The sequence below is a fragment of the Nannospalax galili genome, unplaced genomic scaffold (genome assembly GCF_000622305.1).
Source record: "Nannospalax galili isolate Female #2095 unplaced genomic scaffold, S.galili_v1.0 scaffold617, whole genome shotgun sequence".
NCBI classification, from domain to species: Eukaryota; Metazoa; Chordata; class Mammalia; order Rodentia; family Spalacidae; genus Nannospalax; species Nannospalax galili.
In genome coordinates this window covers 814,892-830,608 of record NW_008341872.1, presented here as the reverse complement: position 1 = coordinate 830,608, position 15,717 = coordinate 814,892, and the positions used below count along the sequence as shown (strand labels likewise).

At 40.6% G+C, this 15,717-nt stretch overlaps 1 protein-coding gene across 1 annotated transcript in view; it reads right to left on the bottom strand.

Moving 5' to 3' along the window:
- Positions 1-15,717, bottom strand: part of Kcnab1 (potassium voltage-gated channel subfamily A member regulatory beta subunit 1) — a 294,743-nt gene that overhangs the window by 46,866 nt on the left and 232,160 nt on the right. The window contains exon 8 of the mRNA XM_008837446.3: positions 13,059-13,145. Within this exon, the coding sequence (XP_008835668.1) occupies positions 13,059-13,145 (87 nt within the window). The remainder of the gene's footprint in view (positions 1-13,058; positions 13,146-15,717) is intronic.

Sequence of the window (15,717 nt, the reverse complement as noted above, 5' to 3'; positions counted from 1 at the left end):
ATTTGTGGCATATTAAGTTTTCCAGGGTTTGAACATTAACAATTATTTCCTAAAGTAAAAGTGACACTTTCAAAGGCCTTCAGATTCCTGAGAGAGTTTGTGGGGTATAATGATAGGGTGTGAGGAATGTCTGTGTCTAATGTATAAATTTTGCAGAAGCAGCGAAGTACCCTGTTCTGTAATTTGTAGAGATTTAAATCTCAGCACACAGCATTTTCTACCCTTCCAAGCACACTGAGTGTAATAGCATTTTCTTATGAAGTAGACAAGTTTGTTTTCTGGAACTAATGGGAAATTCATTTTTTTTTTGTACATGTGTAATTTAAGTCAGATAATTTAAAAACTAGGCATTAACACATGTATAACGTGTGGAACAAATATGATCCATGATAATATTCAGCTTTATTTTGGCATTGCCTGTTAGCCTTTCATATTCAGTGAAAATAGGTATCCCTCGGCCCTGATGAAATCTCAAGCTGGTCTCACTGCTTTTCTGGCCACTCAGAGGCATTTCAGAGGTAATTTTAAGTCCTAAACATACCGCTGTAGATCCCAATCAGCACTTTATCCAGAATTCTTCTCCCCTTCCCCCCTGGAGCCTGTGCAGGCTAGGAAGGGGGGGATAGTCTTGGGTATGGTGGGTTTCTCTTTGTCTTTACTTTTTTTACCCCTCCCCACCCCGGCCCCTATCCTCTGGGCTTCAGTTTTCTACCCTCCTCTCCTCGTCATCCCCAGGAGGCCGTGCTCCTCCAGCTGTGCCATCAAGGCAGATGGTCAGCCCCATACTTCACTTTTAGATCCTCCAGGCAAGTCAGGTCTCCAGTCACTGTGCTCCTCAACCGTAAAGGTCATATTGAACTCTCAGTGGCCTTGAATCTCCCCACCCTAAACAGGTTGTGGTGAAGGGCTGGCCCTCCTCCCTGCTGGGGTGGATGGAGCTCTCAGCACAGGTTTCTTGAGATTTACCTTTCTCAATTGGATCCTCTCTTTTCCCTCCTCTCGAGCTTCATATTCTTGAAGCCAATGAGTGGGCTCCAGAGTCTTGGAACAAAGTAGAGGGGTGGAAAAGGGAAAGTTCTTCTTACAGAAGAATGTCAATCATAAGTAGAATCAGGATATCATTCATCTTACAGGCCCACTGTAATAACTGATTCAAGCAGTACGGTTGTAGGATATCAGGCTATTCATGAGATTTCAGAAAATCACACCCAGGTTGTTTACTAAGTCAAGTGTGTTGTGTTCCCCCACCCCCCGACTGTGGGGAATACCTGGATGACTTCACCCTGACTGTAAGATACACCTTAAATTCAACAATAGTGGGACACAGTGACCCTCCTTGGCCTTTAGAGAGAGGCACTGAAGAGCACCTAGCATCCCCTGAAAGGGCATCTTACCAAAATAGCTTAGCTTAGAATTCTGGTCAACCTGGAACTCACTATACAGACCAGGGTGACCTGGAACTCACAGAGATTCATCTGCTTCTGCCTCCTGAGGACTGAGACTAAGGGAAAGTACCACCACACCCAGCCCACTTTTTTTTTTTTTTTTTTTTTAAACTCAAGGCATTAACGAGAAAATGGGGTGTAGGGATAATTTTAGATAAAAAGATATTAAACAGCCACAACAGCACATCCCACACAATACTACAGAATTCTTTGTTTTCTTTCTCTCTTTCTGTTTTTCAGTGCTGGGGATTGAACCAAGGTGTCATGTGTGCTAGGCATGTACTCCACACTCAACTGCATTCCTGGCCCCACTCATTATGGGATTCTCTACCAAATCATGGTCCCACTTCCCCTTTCAAAATAATTCATACAAATAAATCCCATAGAGGACACCTGAAGAACTATGAGCATGCCTTGAGTATTCAATCACAGTAGTATATCAAAATTCCTTGAGGGTGATGATTGTGTCATGGTTGTGAAATGAATGCTCTGTAATCAGGAGATACTTGGTGATGTCACAATAAGCAGGCGAGGGCCTGGTACATGGCAGAGTTTGGTGAATGTAGCAGAAGCGCAGTGAATAGTCATGGCAACTTTCCTGTGGGTTTTTAATTCCTCAGAAAGTTGAAGGCATGAAAAAAATAATGGAACCAGCTCTCACCCATTTCCTTTGAAAAGGTAGAAGTGGAGATTTGTCACCTCAGTCTGACATTTCATTTCAGCCATGTTTAGTAAATAGCTGAAACTTCACCTTCATTTTACTATGCATATAAATCCCTGAAAGTGTAAATATTTGTAACAACAATAACAACCCCAGAAGGTTTGTACTGGGCATTACAGTCTAGAAAATATTTCCACTTAAATGAGCATATTTTATCTTCACAGTGTTGGAAAGAGAATGTAATATTTCCATTCTTCCCACTTTATAAGCAAAAACCTGAGAAGCAGGAAGTCTCAGCAACTCAGCCAAGTTCACGTATTAGTACTTAAGTCCTCTGATGATATTTTTCCGTCAAATGAATTAAACATCCAGGAGGAGTTTAACAAAACCACCTGCTCTTCCATTACTTCTTTTTATACAGAAAATAAGAAGCAGACCGAGGTGTTTGCTTATCCCCACTGTGTGGGAACTCTAGAGTAGCAACAATACAGGTAGCTGTGCTCACCGCATTAAACAAGCATGCTGTGAAACCCTCAGAGGCAATGCTGCTAAGTAACAAGCTTCTAAATTCTGCAGCCCCACCTGTGCAGACGAGAGAGCCCGAAATGTGGGTTATCTTAGCCTCCAGTTCCTAGGCATGTCAGTGCAGATCAGCAGGGTACAATGGGAACTTATTAGAAACGAATTCTCCTGAGATTGAGTCAACATGTCCTCAGAATATGGAGTCAAATCCTGTCACAACTCTAGATGTCTTTCAGGGAACTGACAAGTCACACAAAAAGAAGAGCACATGAGTCACAAGCACAAGTCCCTGGAACACTAAGCAAGCAGCTCTGTCTTCACCTGACAGCTGGGGTGAGCAGAAGCCTCTCTTTCTCCTCTCCCTCTCTTGCTCTCTCTCTCCTCTCTCTCCCTCTCTCTCTCTCCCTCTCCCTCTCCCTCTCCCATCTCTGTAACTAAAAACAATTTAAGAAGAAAAAACGATAAAGAGAACCCCTTTTTGAGCCTGCTTGGGTCCACAAACTTGAGGAGATATAGTGGCCCCCAGACATGTTACCCATCTTATTTCTTTTTCTCAATGCCAGGGTCTGAATCACTCTGTTTTCACAACTGAATAAAGATGTGACAAAAAATAAAGGGATTTGAGAAGGGATAGAACACAGAGGAATTTGATAGGTTTCATAGAATGTACACCTGACCTTTCCCAAGATCCTCTATTTCAACCAAGATTTCATAGCATGACCTTAGGAATCTGATTTCCAGTCAAAGTACTATATGACCAAACATTGGATTTTGGAATATATTTTTCTTTAAAGTCAGGTCTTCACATATTTTCCACAGCTTAGGTAATCTTAACTTTTTACTATGCTGTAATTTTTCTAAAGCTCCTTTTCTAAATACATAGCTCACTTGGAAAAAATAATGCTAACCAGGGCCCTGCTTATGACAGATGCATACCATAGTGATCCACATTCAAAACTTTCCAGTCCTCTGTTAACTCAAAAAAATTTCAACAGGCCTTGAAGGGCCTTTGAAATGAGGCAGATGCCAACCATCGAGTGCTGAAGTCTAATGTGGCTTTGTAGTTTGACTGAAGATTACTGAGTTCTCCTCAAGAAAGTAAGAAAAACAAGCAAGAGAACAAATGATGTCAGGTGGAAAAGAAAGTAGCTCACAAGGCATAGGCAGAATTTACAGAACACTGACAGTAACCTAACAGGACTAGTAACCACCGTGTGACAGCAGCCAAGACGAAGTGCTGCACACAGAAAGGGAATGGGCAGATGAGATAGTCACAATACATCCATGTGTTTTAAAAATCTAAATACACAAGAAACATATGAAGACTTGATGAGGTCTTCAGTTAGATACCCACTGACCCCACTGTAGCTCTGAACATCCTTTGTATAAGAAATGCAGTCTGTAGCTGTGTGTCAGGTTAACTGATTAGCTGCAGCTACTGGCCAGGTGGATTGTCTCTGAGTTTTTCCAAAGTTCGAGTGTACTACTGACCTAGATACTTTCTGCTGAGCTCCCTTGTGCAAATCTCAGATCTGATTCCTATAACTACATCACCATGGGGAAAGTCAAGGTGATAGGATTTAAGTCAGGTGTGGTGGTGCATGACTATATATGTGTGATGTGTGCATCTGGGTGTACATGTGTGTGCATCTGTGTGTACATGTGCCCATGTGAGTGTGGAAACCAGGGATCAATGTTGGGTGTCTTCCTTCATTGCTCTCCATCCTATGTTTTGAGTCAAGGTCTCTTACTGAGCTTGGAGCTCACCAATGGGTTAAACTGGCTGGCCAGATAGTTCCAAAGATGCCCCCTGTCTTTACTTCCCAGTGCTGGGATTATAGGCATGTACTACTGCACCTGGATTTTTACATGGGTGCTAACTTAGGTTTTTATGCTTGTGTAGCAAGCACTTTGCCCACTAAACCATCTTTCCAACTTGACTCATGCATTTTAATTTGTTAAATAAATCTTTCTTTTTAGAAGCCTAGAATAACCTGGTATATTTGGCGACTACCATTTCTTCAAGGTAATTTCCTACATAAAAAATGTGCAGCAGGAATATGCAAAGACTAACAATAGAAAAAAGATGGAGTACTCACTATGCATTAGGTAACACCCTGAGCATTTTGTGTATATTATCTCATAAAATCATCATAGTGACCCCTGGAGGAGATACAGTCCCTGTATTTTACAGATAAGGAAACAGAGGCTAAATAATTTCCTAAGACAAATTAGCTAGAAAAAAAAAAAAGATTTAAGTCGGGTATGGAGGTGCATGCCTTTAACCCCAGCACTCAGGAGGCAGAGGCTGGTGGAGCTCTGTGAGTTCAAGGCCAGCCTGGTCTACATAGTAAGTTCCCGGCCAGCTGGGGCCACAGGGAGACCCTGTCTCAAAACAAACAAACAAACAAACAAACAAACAAACAAAGGATTTCATATGTGGTCAAACTCTACAGCCATACCCACTCTGTTCAGGGGAGGCCATACTGTTTTCCTATCTCCATTTCAGACCTTCCTTGATTAACTCTTTAAAAACCTAACTCCCATAACTTTCTATCATCCTCCCCAAGATTTAAGTTTTTCTCCATACTACTAACATCAACTAATACAGCTTTCTTCTAAAAAATTATTATATATTTATGTTTAATATGTGTGTGTGGTATATGCATGTGTGTCCACATGTGTGTTGGAGTGTGCATGCAGAGGCCAGAGGAAGGAGTTGGGTGTCGGCTCCATCACAGAGGAGGACGTTGGGCTTCATACCCTCTCCGCTTTATTCCCTTGAGATGGTTCTTTCACTAAATTGAAGGTCATCATTTCTACTAAGCTGACTGGTCAGGAAGCTCCTGGAATCTGCTTGTCTCCACCCCCAAAATGCTGGTGTCACAGTTACACGTGGTCATGCCCAGCCTTTACATGGGTTCTGGGGATTGGAACTCAGGCCCCTTACTTGTGTTGGGCATCTTCTTATCTCCTGAACCATCTCCACAGCCCCTGATGTAACTTTCCTAGTAATTGTCTGTCTGCTCAGCAAGCATGTAATTTATATAAGGACAATATTTTTCGTGTCACAGTTACACGTGGTCATGCCCAGCCTTTACATGGGTTCTGGGGATTAGAACTCAGGCCCCCTTACTTGTGTTGCGCATGTTCTTATCTCCTGAACCATCTCCACAGCCCCTAATGTAACTTTCCTAGTAACTGTCTGTCTGCTCAGCAAGCATGTAATTTATATAAGGACAATATTTTTTCCTTATTTAGTAACTTCTGCTTCTCCTAGGTGTTCATAAAAATGCTTGGCACATAATAGGTGTTTAGTGAATATCAACTAGTGAATAGTCACCTTGAAAATATTTGCAGACATAAGATCACGTTTCAGATTTAAGAGGTTAACCCTGGAAAATTTATGATTAAATTAAAGGGAAGAAAAGATTTCGGAACAATATTCTAAGAAGATAAAAAATGAGTTAGAAGAAATTTCCAGTTCTGACATGACCTCACAGACCCTGCTCAGCTCTATAGTTTGGCCTCCACTGGCTTCTCATCAGTATAATTTCAGGGCCTTGACCTTCTCCTGTAGTGACCTCTGAGAAGAGAGGAGAGAAAGGGGAGTTATATGCATGTGCATTATATGGGGGCATGCTAAAAGGAAGCTTATGCTTCTTTGCCCCAGCTGTGAGGGAGGTACTATACCTTCCTGTGATACTTTATGGTTCACCTCCATTTTGAAATGAGGAACAGCCTGAGCAGGGACAGTAACCTGTTCAAATGCACAGTGTTACAGTTAACCCTTAATGTGAAACTGGATCTATCTCCTGCTTGTCTGCTGCGCTGAAATACTATCCCAGTGGGGAGAACCATCATGAACAGAAACATGCGACTATCTAGAAAGCTAAACCAGAGACTGAAAAACCTTTTTGTAAAAAAAATTATTTTCATTTTATGTGTATGAGTATTTTGCCTACATTTATGTAATGTGTACCATGAGTGTGTCTAGTGCCCACAGAAGTCAAAATTGGGTTCAGATCCCGTGGAACGGAAGTTACAGGCAATTGTGAGTCATCATGTGGAAACCGAACCTGGGTTCTCTGCAAGAACAGACTGTGCTCTTAACCGCTGAGCCACTTCTCCAACTCCAACTGAATGATCTTAAAGTGAACCCCATTCAACTATTTCCTATCACTACTTTTAGGATGAATGAAAAAATTTCTCTTTTTATGCTATCAGCTACTGTTTTGTAAAGAATGAAACTTTGCTGAATAGATTTTAAGTATTGGTAAATATTTCAGTGAATTCATAAAGTGGAAATAAAACTGCTTTAGTAAAATTGGAGTACTTTATTTTTGGCACAGGCTTTATAGGGTTGGCTCATCTTTTTGTATAGGAAAATCATTTCCTCCCAATGAATTTCCCAAGAACTCAGCTGTCCTAGCCTTTCAGTCTAGGAGGTTAAATTGGTCTGGTGGATACCAGATGCTCTTAGAAGCAGCCTGGCCAGGGTCATAAATGAAATGCATTAAATAGTTTTGTTATAGTGATTCCCAGGCACAACTCCACTGCCAAAGACATGATCATCCTTCCATTTTTTCTGCTCATCTGGGTATCAGTCAGATCTCTTGAGAGAGACCTAGGATCTGGATGCCACTGTTACTGCAGATGAGAGGTCATGGAATCCAAGAATACTTGGGGCTGCTTGACAACAGTTTGTTCTAACATCACCTGGAAATATGTTGAAATAGAACAGGTATTAAAGTGTTTCTGGATGTTAAGGATCCCAGGCTGTTTTCAAGTAGAAAAAAATTAAGTCAGATCTGTTTGTTTATTCATCCAACTGAGATTTACTGAGTATCTATAGTGTGGTAGATGCTATGTTTAGAATAGGAAATACCTCTTCCACATTTATGTTTTGGATGTTTAGCTGCTGGTGCTTTTTTTGGAGGCTGTGAAATATTTAGGAGGAGAGCTGTGGCTGGAAGAAGTATGGGTGGGACTTTGAAGGTTATAAGCGGCCCCCAGCTCTCGCTTCTCTCCCATTCCTGGTCTACTGAGATATGAGGAACCTTAGCTATACACACCCACTGTCATCCCTTCCTTAGTATGATGTGCTGAAATCTCTCTGAAACTATGAGCCAAAATAAATCTTTCCTGCATTATGTTGTTTCTGTTAGAAATTTTGTTCATGATGAGGCAAAATGAACTAAAACAGAAAATTAATACTGGAGAAGTTAGGCCACTGCTGTGATTAGTACTAAGCATGTGGCTTTGGGGCTTTTGGAACTGGCTTGTGTGAAGAATGTGGAAGAGTTTGTAGTTTCAGGCTAAGGAAACCACTTAATGTCTAGTTCTGATGCAGTTGAGAAGACCAATTCACCAATAGAAAGGCAGATGTTAAAGGCTGTGCTCAGAAGATTTGAGAAGGGAAAAAAGAATCTATTGGGAACTGGATTAGTGGTCATTGTGTTATATTCTGACAAAGAGTTTGTGTTTTGCCTGTATCATAAAAGGTTAAGCCTGAATTTAAAATTCAAAAGTAATGGAATAATTTACTTGGAGGAGGAAATGTCAAAATAGTGTAACATTCAGGCTGTTCTGTGGTTATTGCTGGCTGCCTTTAGGCAGTTCTAAAGTGAGAATTCAGAGAAAAAGTGGAACAAAATGATGTGAAAAATGTATAATTTGATCAGAAAATGTGCAATTTGACACAGATGCACTCAGAATTGCAGACAAATCAAATACAAAAGGGGCATAGTAACTATTTAAGAGATCTGTGCCATTAAAGCATTTGGCACAGGGAAAATAGGAAAGATGCCTTGTGGGCAAGACCTGACTTACTGAACCCTCCATTGTATGTCAGTTTCCTTAGAAAATAATTCCTGAAAAGAGAGTACCCAGGGTGCCTTGGTGGAAAAGGCTGCTGAGGGAAGTGTTTTTCTAAGTTCAGCATTAAGGTATTAAGAGGCCACTGCAGCCGTGGTCTAAGAGGACCTGGTTATATCTTGAACTGGTAACAGAACTTGGCATCATCCGCATGGCACTGGTTTTTCAGGCACACAGATTGCAAGAATTATAAGACTTCAAGATTTTAAAGAAAAGCCTGGGAGGCCAGGAAATATGCTATAGGTTTGGACTCCCTACAGGGAGCCCTGAGTAGGCTGTGCATGAAGCTGTGAATGTAAAGCAAGCTGCATTAGAGACCATAAGATATTAGAGATGGGGGCTGGAGACATGGCTCAGTGGTTAAGAGCACTGGCTGCTCTTGCAGAGGACCCAGGTTTGCTTCTCAGCACCCACATGGTGGCTAGGAACTGTCCATAACTCCAGGTCCAGGGGATCCGTTGCCCTCTTCTGACCTCTGTGGACATTGCATGACATGGGTGCACTTACATATATGCAGGCAATACACTCATACACATAAAATAAAAATAATAAAATATAAAAAAGATGTTAGAGATGTTGGGAATGTGCAGTGTCTGCTGAGGAAACTTGTAGTCAGTGAGTGAACCCAGATGAAGAGGAGGCTGTGGTTGTTCCAGGCAGTAGATCCATAGAGGTAGGGCTGCGTAAGTGCCCTAGAGCTTATATGAGGTCACATATCCCAGGTGCTGGACATGGGACTACAGGATTTAATGTTTTTCCTCATGGCTTTTGGTCTTGCTCTGGCCCAATCTTTCCTTATTTTCATCTCCTTTTTGGTCATGGGACTGCTTACTTTGTGCCATTGTATATTGGAAGTATGCCACTTTCTTTTTGATTTTACAAGGGCTCACAGATGAAAGACTACCTCGTGTCTCGGAACTTGGGGCTTGTATAACACGGTTGAGACTGTTCAGATTTTTGGTACTCTTGAAGTTGGCCTAATATTTTTGCATTATGAGATGACCATGAAATCTGGGGAGTCAGAGGTAGAATATTTTGGTTTGAATCTGAACTATTTCCCACAGGCTCATATTTTGAACATTCGTGGCCAGCTGGTGGCACTATTTGGGGGCGTGGGGAGTGGAACCTTTAGGAGGCTGGGTCTGGCTAGTAGAAGTTGGTCACTTGGGGCAGGTCTTTGAAAGTTATACCCTGGTCCCCAGGGTGGTGTGTTCCTGGTATGTAGAAATGTAAGGGGCCTCTGTCACAGGCTTGTCGCTCTAAAGGTTTCTCTACTATGAGGGACTTGAATCTCTCTGAAGCTATGAGCAGAAAGAGATTTTCTTTCCTTAGGTTGCTTCTTCTGCCAGGTAGTGTGTTAGAGCAACACACAAGCAACTAACACCTCAGGCCTCTGTTAGAATGGGAAGTTTTTGACCTATGTGATAAAATGCAGGAGCTTTTCCCACATATAGCTAATGAGCATTTGAAATGTACAAGTCCAAATTATGGTGTGTACTGTAGATTTCAAAAATGTAGTATGAAAAAATAAAGTATCATATTAATAATTTTGTAATGATTACAGGTTGAAGTGGTATTTCACATATAGAGTTAAAATAATATTACAATTAATCCCATCGATCTCTTTGTACTTTTAAAAACATAATTAATGAAGAATTTGAACTGTATATATGTCTTGACTCTATTTCTCTTGGCAAACACTGCTATATTGCCTCCAGATTTCTTCCTGTTATTATTTTGTTTTGGAGGGACAAGTTAGGGGTGACTTTCAGGGAAGGTAATGGAAGATAAAGGCAGATCGGTTGTGGCTATATGATAGATGTAAATCTTAGGCGATTATACTTTTTGCTGTGAAAATTTACTTTGGAAGATAAATACATGTTTCAGAACTCTGGAACAGGTCAAATGTTGATAGTTAGGGATGCTGAACTGCTTTCTGCTTTCTGTCATTTTCCAAGTTGTCTTCACTATGTTCCTTTCATGACTATAGTGCTGTTCACTTTCTCCCTGGAGCACAATTAGCCTGCAATGGGCAACAGCAAAAAAACTAATCAAAACCCTCCTAGTATGGGTCCTCAGGGACACGATGCTGTCTATCGATGTCTAGCGTGATTTAAGTTGCCTTGAACCTTCTCCTATGGTGCACTTAAGAGAAGAACTTGAACTACACACTGATTTATGAAAGTGAGAAAATTGACAATTTGAGCTTCATAGAGCATGAGGAACTGTTAGAGATTCTATTAGGAAGGATGCATTGTCATAAGAGAGAAGACATGGAATGCGGGGATAAATTTTTTCTAGGACTGGAAAACATGCCATCATTGCCAGATAGTATAGCAGAGGCAGATGGCATGGCAGATGCTGTGGAAGGAAGATGACTGACTACGGGGTGAGCCATGAAAAATAAGGAGAAGGACAGAGTAAAAGCACACACGCTCCCCTCTGCTGTCACAAACATCTTCCCATTGCCACAGAATGCCGAATTGTATCCATTAGGGTGCAGATTGCAAATGAAGTGTCTTCCCGCTTTCTTCACTGGTCGTACATTTGGGATCCACAGTCATTCTTTTGATAGAATTTACTTTTTGCCTATTGATTTTTGGCAAGACTGGGAGGAGGTGTGGGTGGCAAGGACGAACTCGAAATGTGATGCCGATATATTGTAAAGAAGATGTGACAACTAATCTTTTTATGGCTAACCTACTTGCTATAGAATGTGTAGAAATTGGCTGGACTTCATCTCGGTTTATTTTAGAAATGCTCCCAATTAACATTGTTTTATGGCATGAATCACATAAACGGGGATAAGCATTTTATTTTTATTTACTTATTATTTTAAAAATATTTTATTTATTATTTTTATGTGTATGTGTATATTGCCTGCATGTAGGTAAGTGCGCCCATGTCGTGCAATGCCCATGGAGGACAGAAGAGGCTGTTGGATCCCCTGGGACTGGAGTTACTGACAGTTGTTAGCTGCCATGTGGGTGCTGGGATTCAAACCCGGGTCTTCTGTAAGAACAGCCAGTATTCTTAACCTCTGAGCCATCTCTGCAGCCCCAGGGATAGCATTTTAATCAAATTTAAGTAGAAGTTGCTTAAAATGTGCCTTAGAAATACACACATGATACTTTGAGACTTCTTTAGACTAAATTTCAATACATACTTGGGGTATGACACTTGTTAGTATCACATATATTAAGAATTTCCTCCTTGTTCTTTATACATAATACAACTATGGTTTTCATTTGAGAGCCCCTTATAGTATATCTCTCCTTTTATAGGTATAATGCAATATACATTTCCTGTTTGGAACTATAATATATTCATAAAATTAAAGGTAGAGTAGGATGGGTGAAAAGATCTCAGACATCTTGCTAGCCATTACATATGTATATGGTATAATTGTAAATAATACTTTTCCAAAAAGGAAAATAGTCACTAGGCAATTAAAATGTGAAACAATTACAGTGGATCCTGAATCAACTACCTTTTATTTGATATTTTTGCTGATTAAATGGCTTTAGTGCTCTGTTTTAATGTGTTTTTGAGAATTGTGTGACAATATATTATCATTACAATAAGTACTTCTAATTTTAGTGTTTATGATTTGCTTCATTAAACAATCTGTTTTGATGAAGACATATATACACATACATATGTATGATAATATGTGTGTTCTTATATGTATGCATGTAAAGTTCCTCTATGATTGTGAAAGAAAAATAGAAAAGAAATAGTTTCCACAAAATTTTTTTTTGTGGTCAGAAATGGAACCTAGAAAATTTCATATGTACTTTAATCATTTATATTTTGTACAATTTCTATATCCCAGTAGCAAGACTAAATCTCCACAGAACTCAATTTATTACAGAATCCTTGAGAGCTTTTTGAATCATCAAAGGCAAAATTACCTTCGTTGTAATCTTATGGGGATTATACTATTATAATTTTTAGAAAATTGATAATCCAAATATCGTAAAACACAAATAACAAAACATTGCTTTTTCTTTTTCCAATATCTCCATTCTCAGTTGCCTTGGATAAGTTATAATCCACACGATTGTAAATTTCACCTAACTGGAACATTCTTTTCCATTTTGTCTTCCAAAACCATTTTATTTCTCAATCATCCCAAGTAGGATTGGCAAACAAATTTAAGTCAAAGAAAATCTGGTTTTAGACATGTCCTACAGGGAGATTAAACTATGGTCTAACAGTTGTAATGGAAGGCAATAATGGCACAGCTCCTTGAGGATCAACAACCAAACTTCAGAGAAGAATGCTTTTTCTTGTCAAGTCTCTGTTCACAGCACACTTAGCATTTATTGTTGAGGACTGGAAACTAATCAGACTTCGAGTCATTATAGAACAGGAAGGGGAGGAGGAGGAAAGTAGCAGTTGTATTGACTTTCAGGGAAAATACTGAGGTTACAAAGCATCAGAAGGGTAATAAAAACCTCTCTGTATTCAGTCACATCAGTTTGAATATATATCATTACTTACGGTGAGTAGAAAAAGTCTATAGTGTTTTATTAAATTTCTTCACTCACCTTCCATGGGGGTGTTGCTGTCTGGACGATTTGCAAAGACCACGTCCACATACTCCAACTGCAGCCTCTGGAGGGAGCCCTTCAGTCCTGAAGCAGAACAGAACAAAGACAAAACAAAACAAAATCTATCAGAAAGCCCAAGTCCAGAGATGAATAGTTTTAGAAAGTGTTTGAGTTCGGTTTTCTTCAAGAAAAAAAAAAATTACTTCAAACAAATATTGGATTAGCTACAAAAATACAGTGAAAGGTAAATCCCAATACTTGGGAGGCAGAGGCTGGCAGATCTCTGTGAGATCAAGGCCAGCATGGTTTACATAGTAAGTTCTAGGCCAGCTGGGGCTACAGCGAGACCCTGTTTCAAAAAGATCAAATATATATGAAAATATGAAAGGGGCAGTAATTATTTGTCCATATAAACATCAATTTGAGGGGGTTGGAGAGATGGCTCAGTGGTTAAGAGCACTGGCTATTCTTGCAGAAGACCCAGGTTTGAATCCTAGCACCACATGGCAGCTAACAACAATCCATAACTCCAGTACCAGGGTATCTGACTCCCTCTTCTGTCCTCCGTGGGTACTGCATGAGGGTGCACTTACATGCAGGTATAACACTCATAAAATAATAATAATAAAAGAAACATCAGTTTGAGCTATTGACACATGAAATTACCTTCACAAGAGTCAAGGAAACTAGATGAGAGATGACAGTACCTGGTTTTAGTGTAATAATGAAAAGAACTATTCAAGAAAGTTGGAGGGAAGTGCTGTGTCACCCCTCTACCAAATCTAAGAATCAAAGAAGTCTGGAGAGAGATGCTTCCTCTTGGGGGAAGGAAGGGAAATTAAGTTCAGGCCTTAGACTTAAAACCCAGTACCAAGCTCACTATGGTGAAACAGTACTGAGTAGAGTAGACCCCCATAGCCCTTGCTCTGAGGCTAGTGTTCACAGACAGTCTGGATCCATGCCAGCATTCCTTAATCTCAGTAAAATGGACTTGGGTTCTCACATCTACAAATGCTAACTGTGGCATGAGTCAGGACTACACCTATTCTTGAGATTGTGAGCTTCAGGTGTGACACAATTTAGCATGAGGTTGGTGTCTAGGAATTGCCTCCAACATTCCTCCCTTAACCTCAGGCAACATAGTTCAAAGAAAGATTCCATCTGCAAGTGTTTATGGCCAAGAAATAGGCATTGGCTTGAAGCTTGAGGCCGGGGCTGCCAAAGTAAAATCCAAAGTGAGAAAAACTCTGTACATCTTTCTCCTAGGCAGGTGCTCAAGGACAGCACTGGGTAGAAACTTGTAGCCTATATAAGGTGGACTTGCCTTCCAACTAGCATCACTCATGGCTGGTCACAGTGGTGTCAAGCCAAGGATAGAACACAGCACCAGGCAGGCCATAGCAGCACAGACCTTGGTTTTGCCTCAGGGACACTCTGGTGTCTGTAAGCCATGGGCTCCAGATGTGGCCCAGAACTTGTCCACTAGAGCAGGATCCTTTATGATAAGGCCCAGCACTGAGTAGAATCCTTTTGTGCTAGACCACAGGCTAGAATATAGATAAGGTGTTTGGGTTCACTCTGATCTCAGCTGGAGGCTCTCCAATGCATTGAGGTTGGATTATTTTTTTTTTCTAGGCACTTCCCCAGTCTGTAATGTACTAGATACCAACTGCAGACTAGCAACAGATTTAGGCTAGGGACACCGTCCCTCTCTTGCTAAAGCAGTGGCAACCCACTATGGACTTAGGCAAACTGGGGATGAGTGTTAGCTAGTGCTGAAATGGTAGCAGTGGTCACAGGCTCAGAGAACATAATAAACAGTCGATTTAGAAGCTTTGGAAGGCTAGGCAGGCACCAATAAAGCCAAGTTATAAAGACTGGAGTAAATGTTCAATACTTCAATGGCTGAATGTTGTTAGATGCCAGGAAGCATTAAGAACTTTCAGGAACCTAAGATCTCATCGACATTAGAGTAAAATGCCAGAAGGTGACCATGAGTTGATATGTGTGCCTTTCCAGATACGAATTGAAAATAGTTGTTTTATGGAAACAAAAAAATTATGTGTGCTGGGCATGGTGGCACATGCCTTTAGTCCCAGTGCTTGGGAAGCAGGTGGATCTCTGTAAGTTTGAGGTCTTACATAGCTCCAGGCCAGCGGGGCCTACAGGGAGACTTTGTCTCAAAAAAAAAAAGACCAAAAAAAAAATGAGTATAAGTGTTTTGCTTGCATGTATGAAAGTGCACAACATACATGTAATGCCTGAAGAGGCCAGAAGAGGGCTTCAGATCCCCTGGAACTGGAGTTGCAGATGGTTGTTAGCTGCCATATGGGTGCTGAGAATGAACGTCTCACCAGCCCCATGTTCTATGGAAACTTAATGAACTCAAGAAAATACACTGAAGCTGAGCATGGTAACACGTGCCTGTAATTTCAGTGCTAGGGAGGTTGAGAAAGGAGGATTGTAACTTAGAAGCCAGTCTGGGTTACACAATGTGTCCCAGTCTACAAACAAGAAAACAACCTAACCAACATATTGTCAGGGGTGGCAGGTACTCCACAAATAATCTACTGAAAATCCACTTGTTTTGTTTTGATTTTTAAGAAAACACAGAATTCAGTAACTTATCAGAGAATCTTACAAGACAGGGAAATAA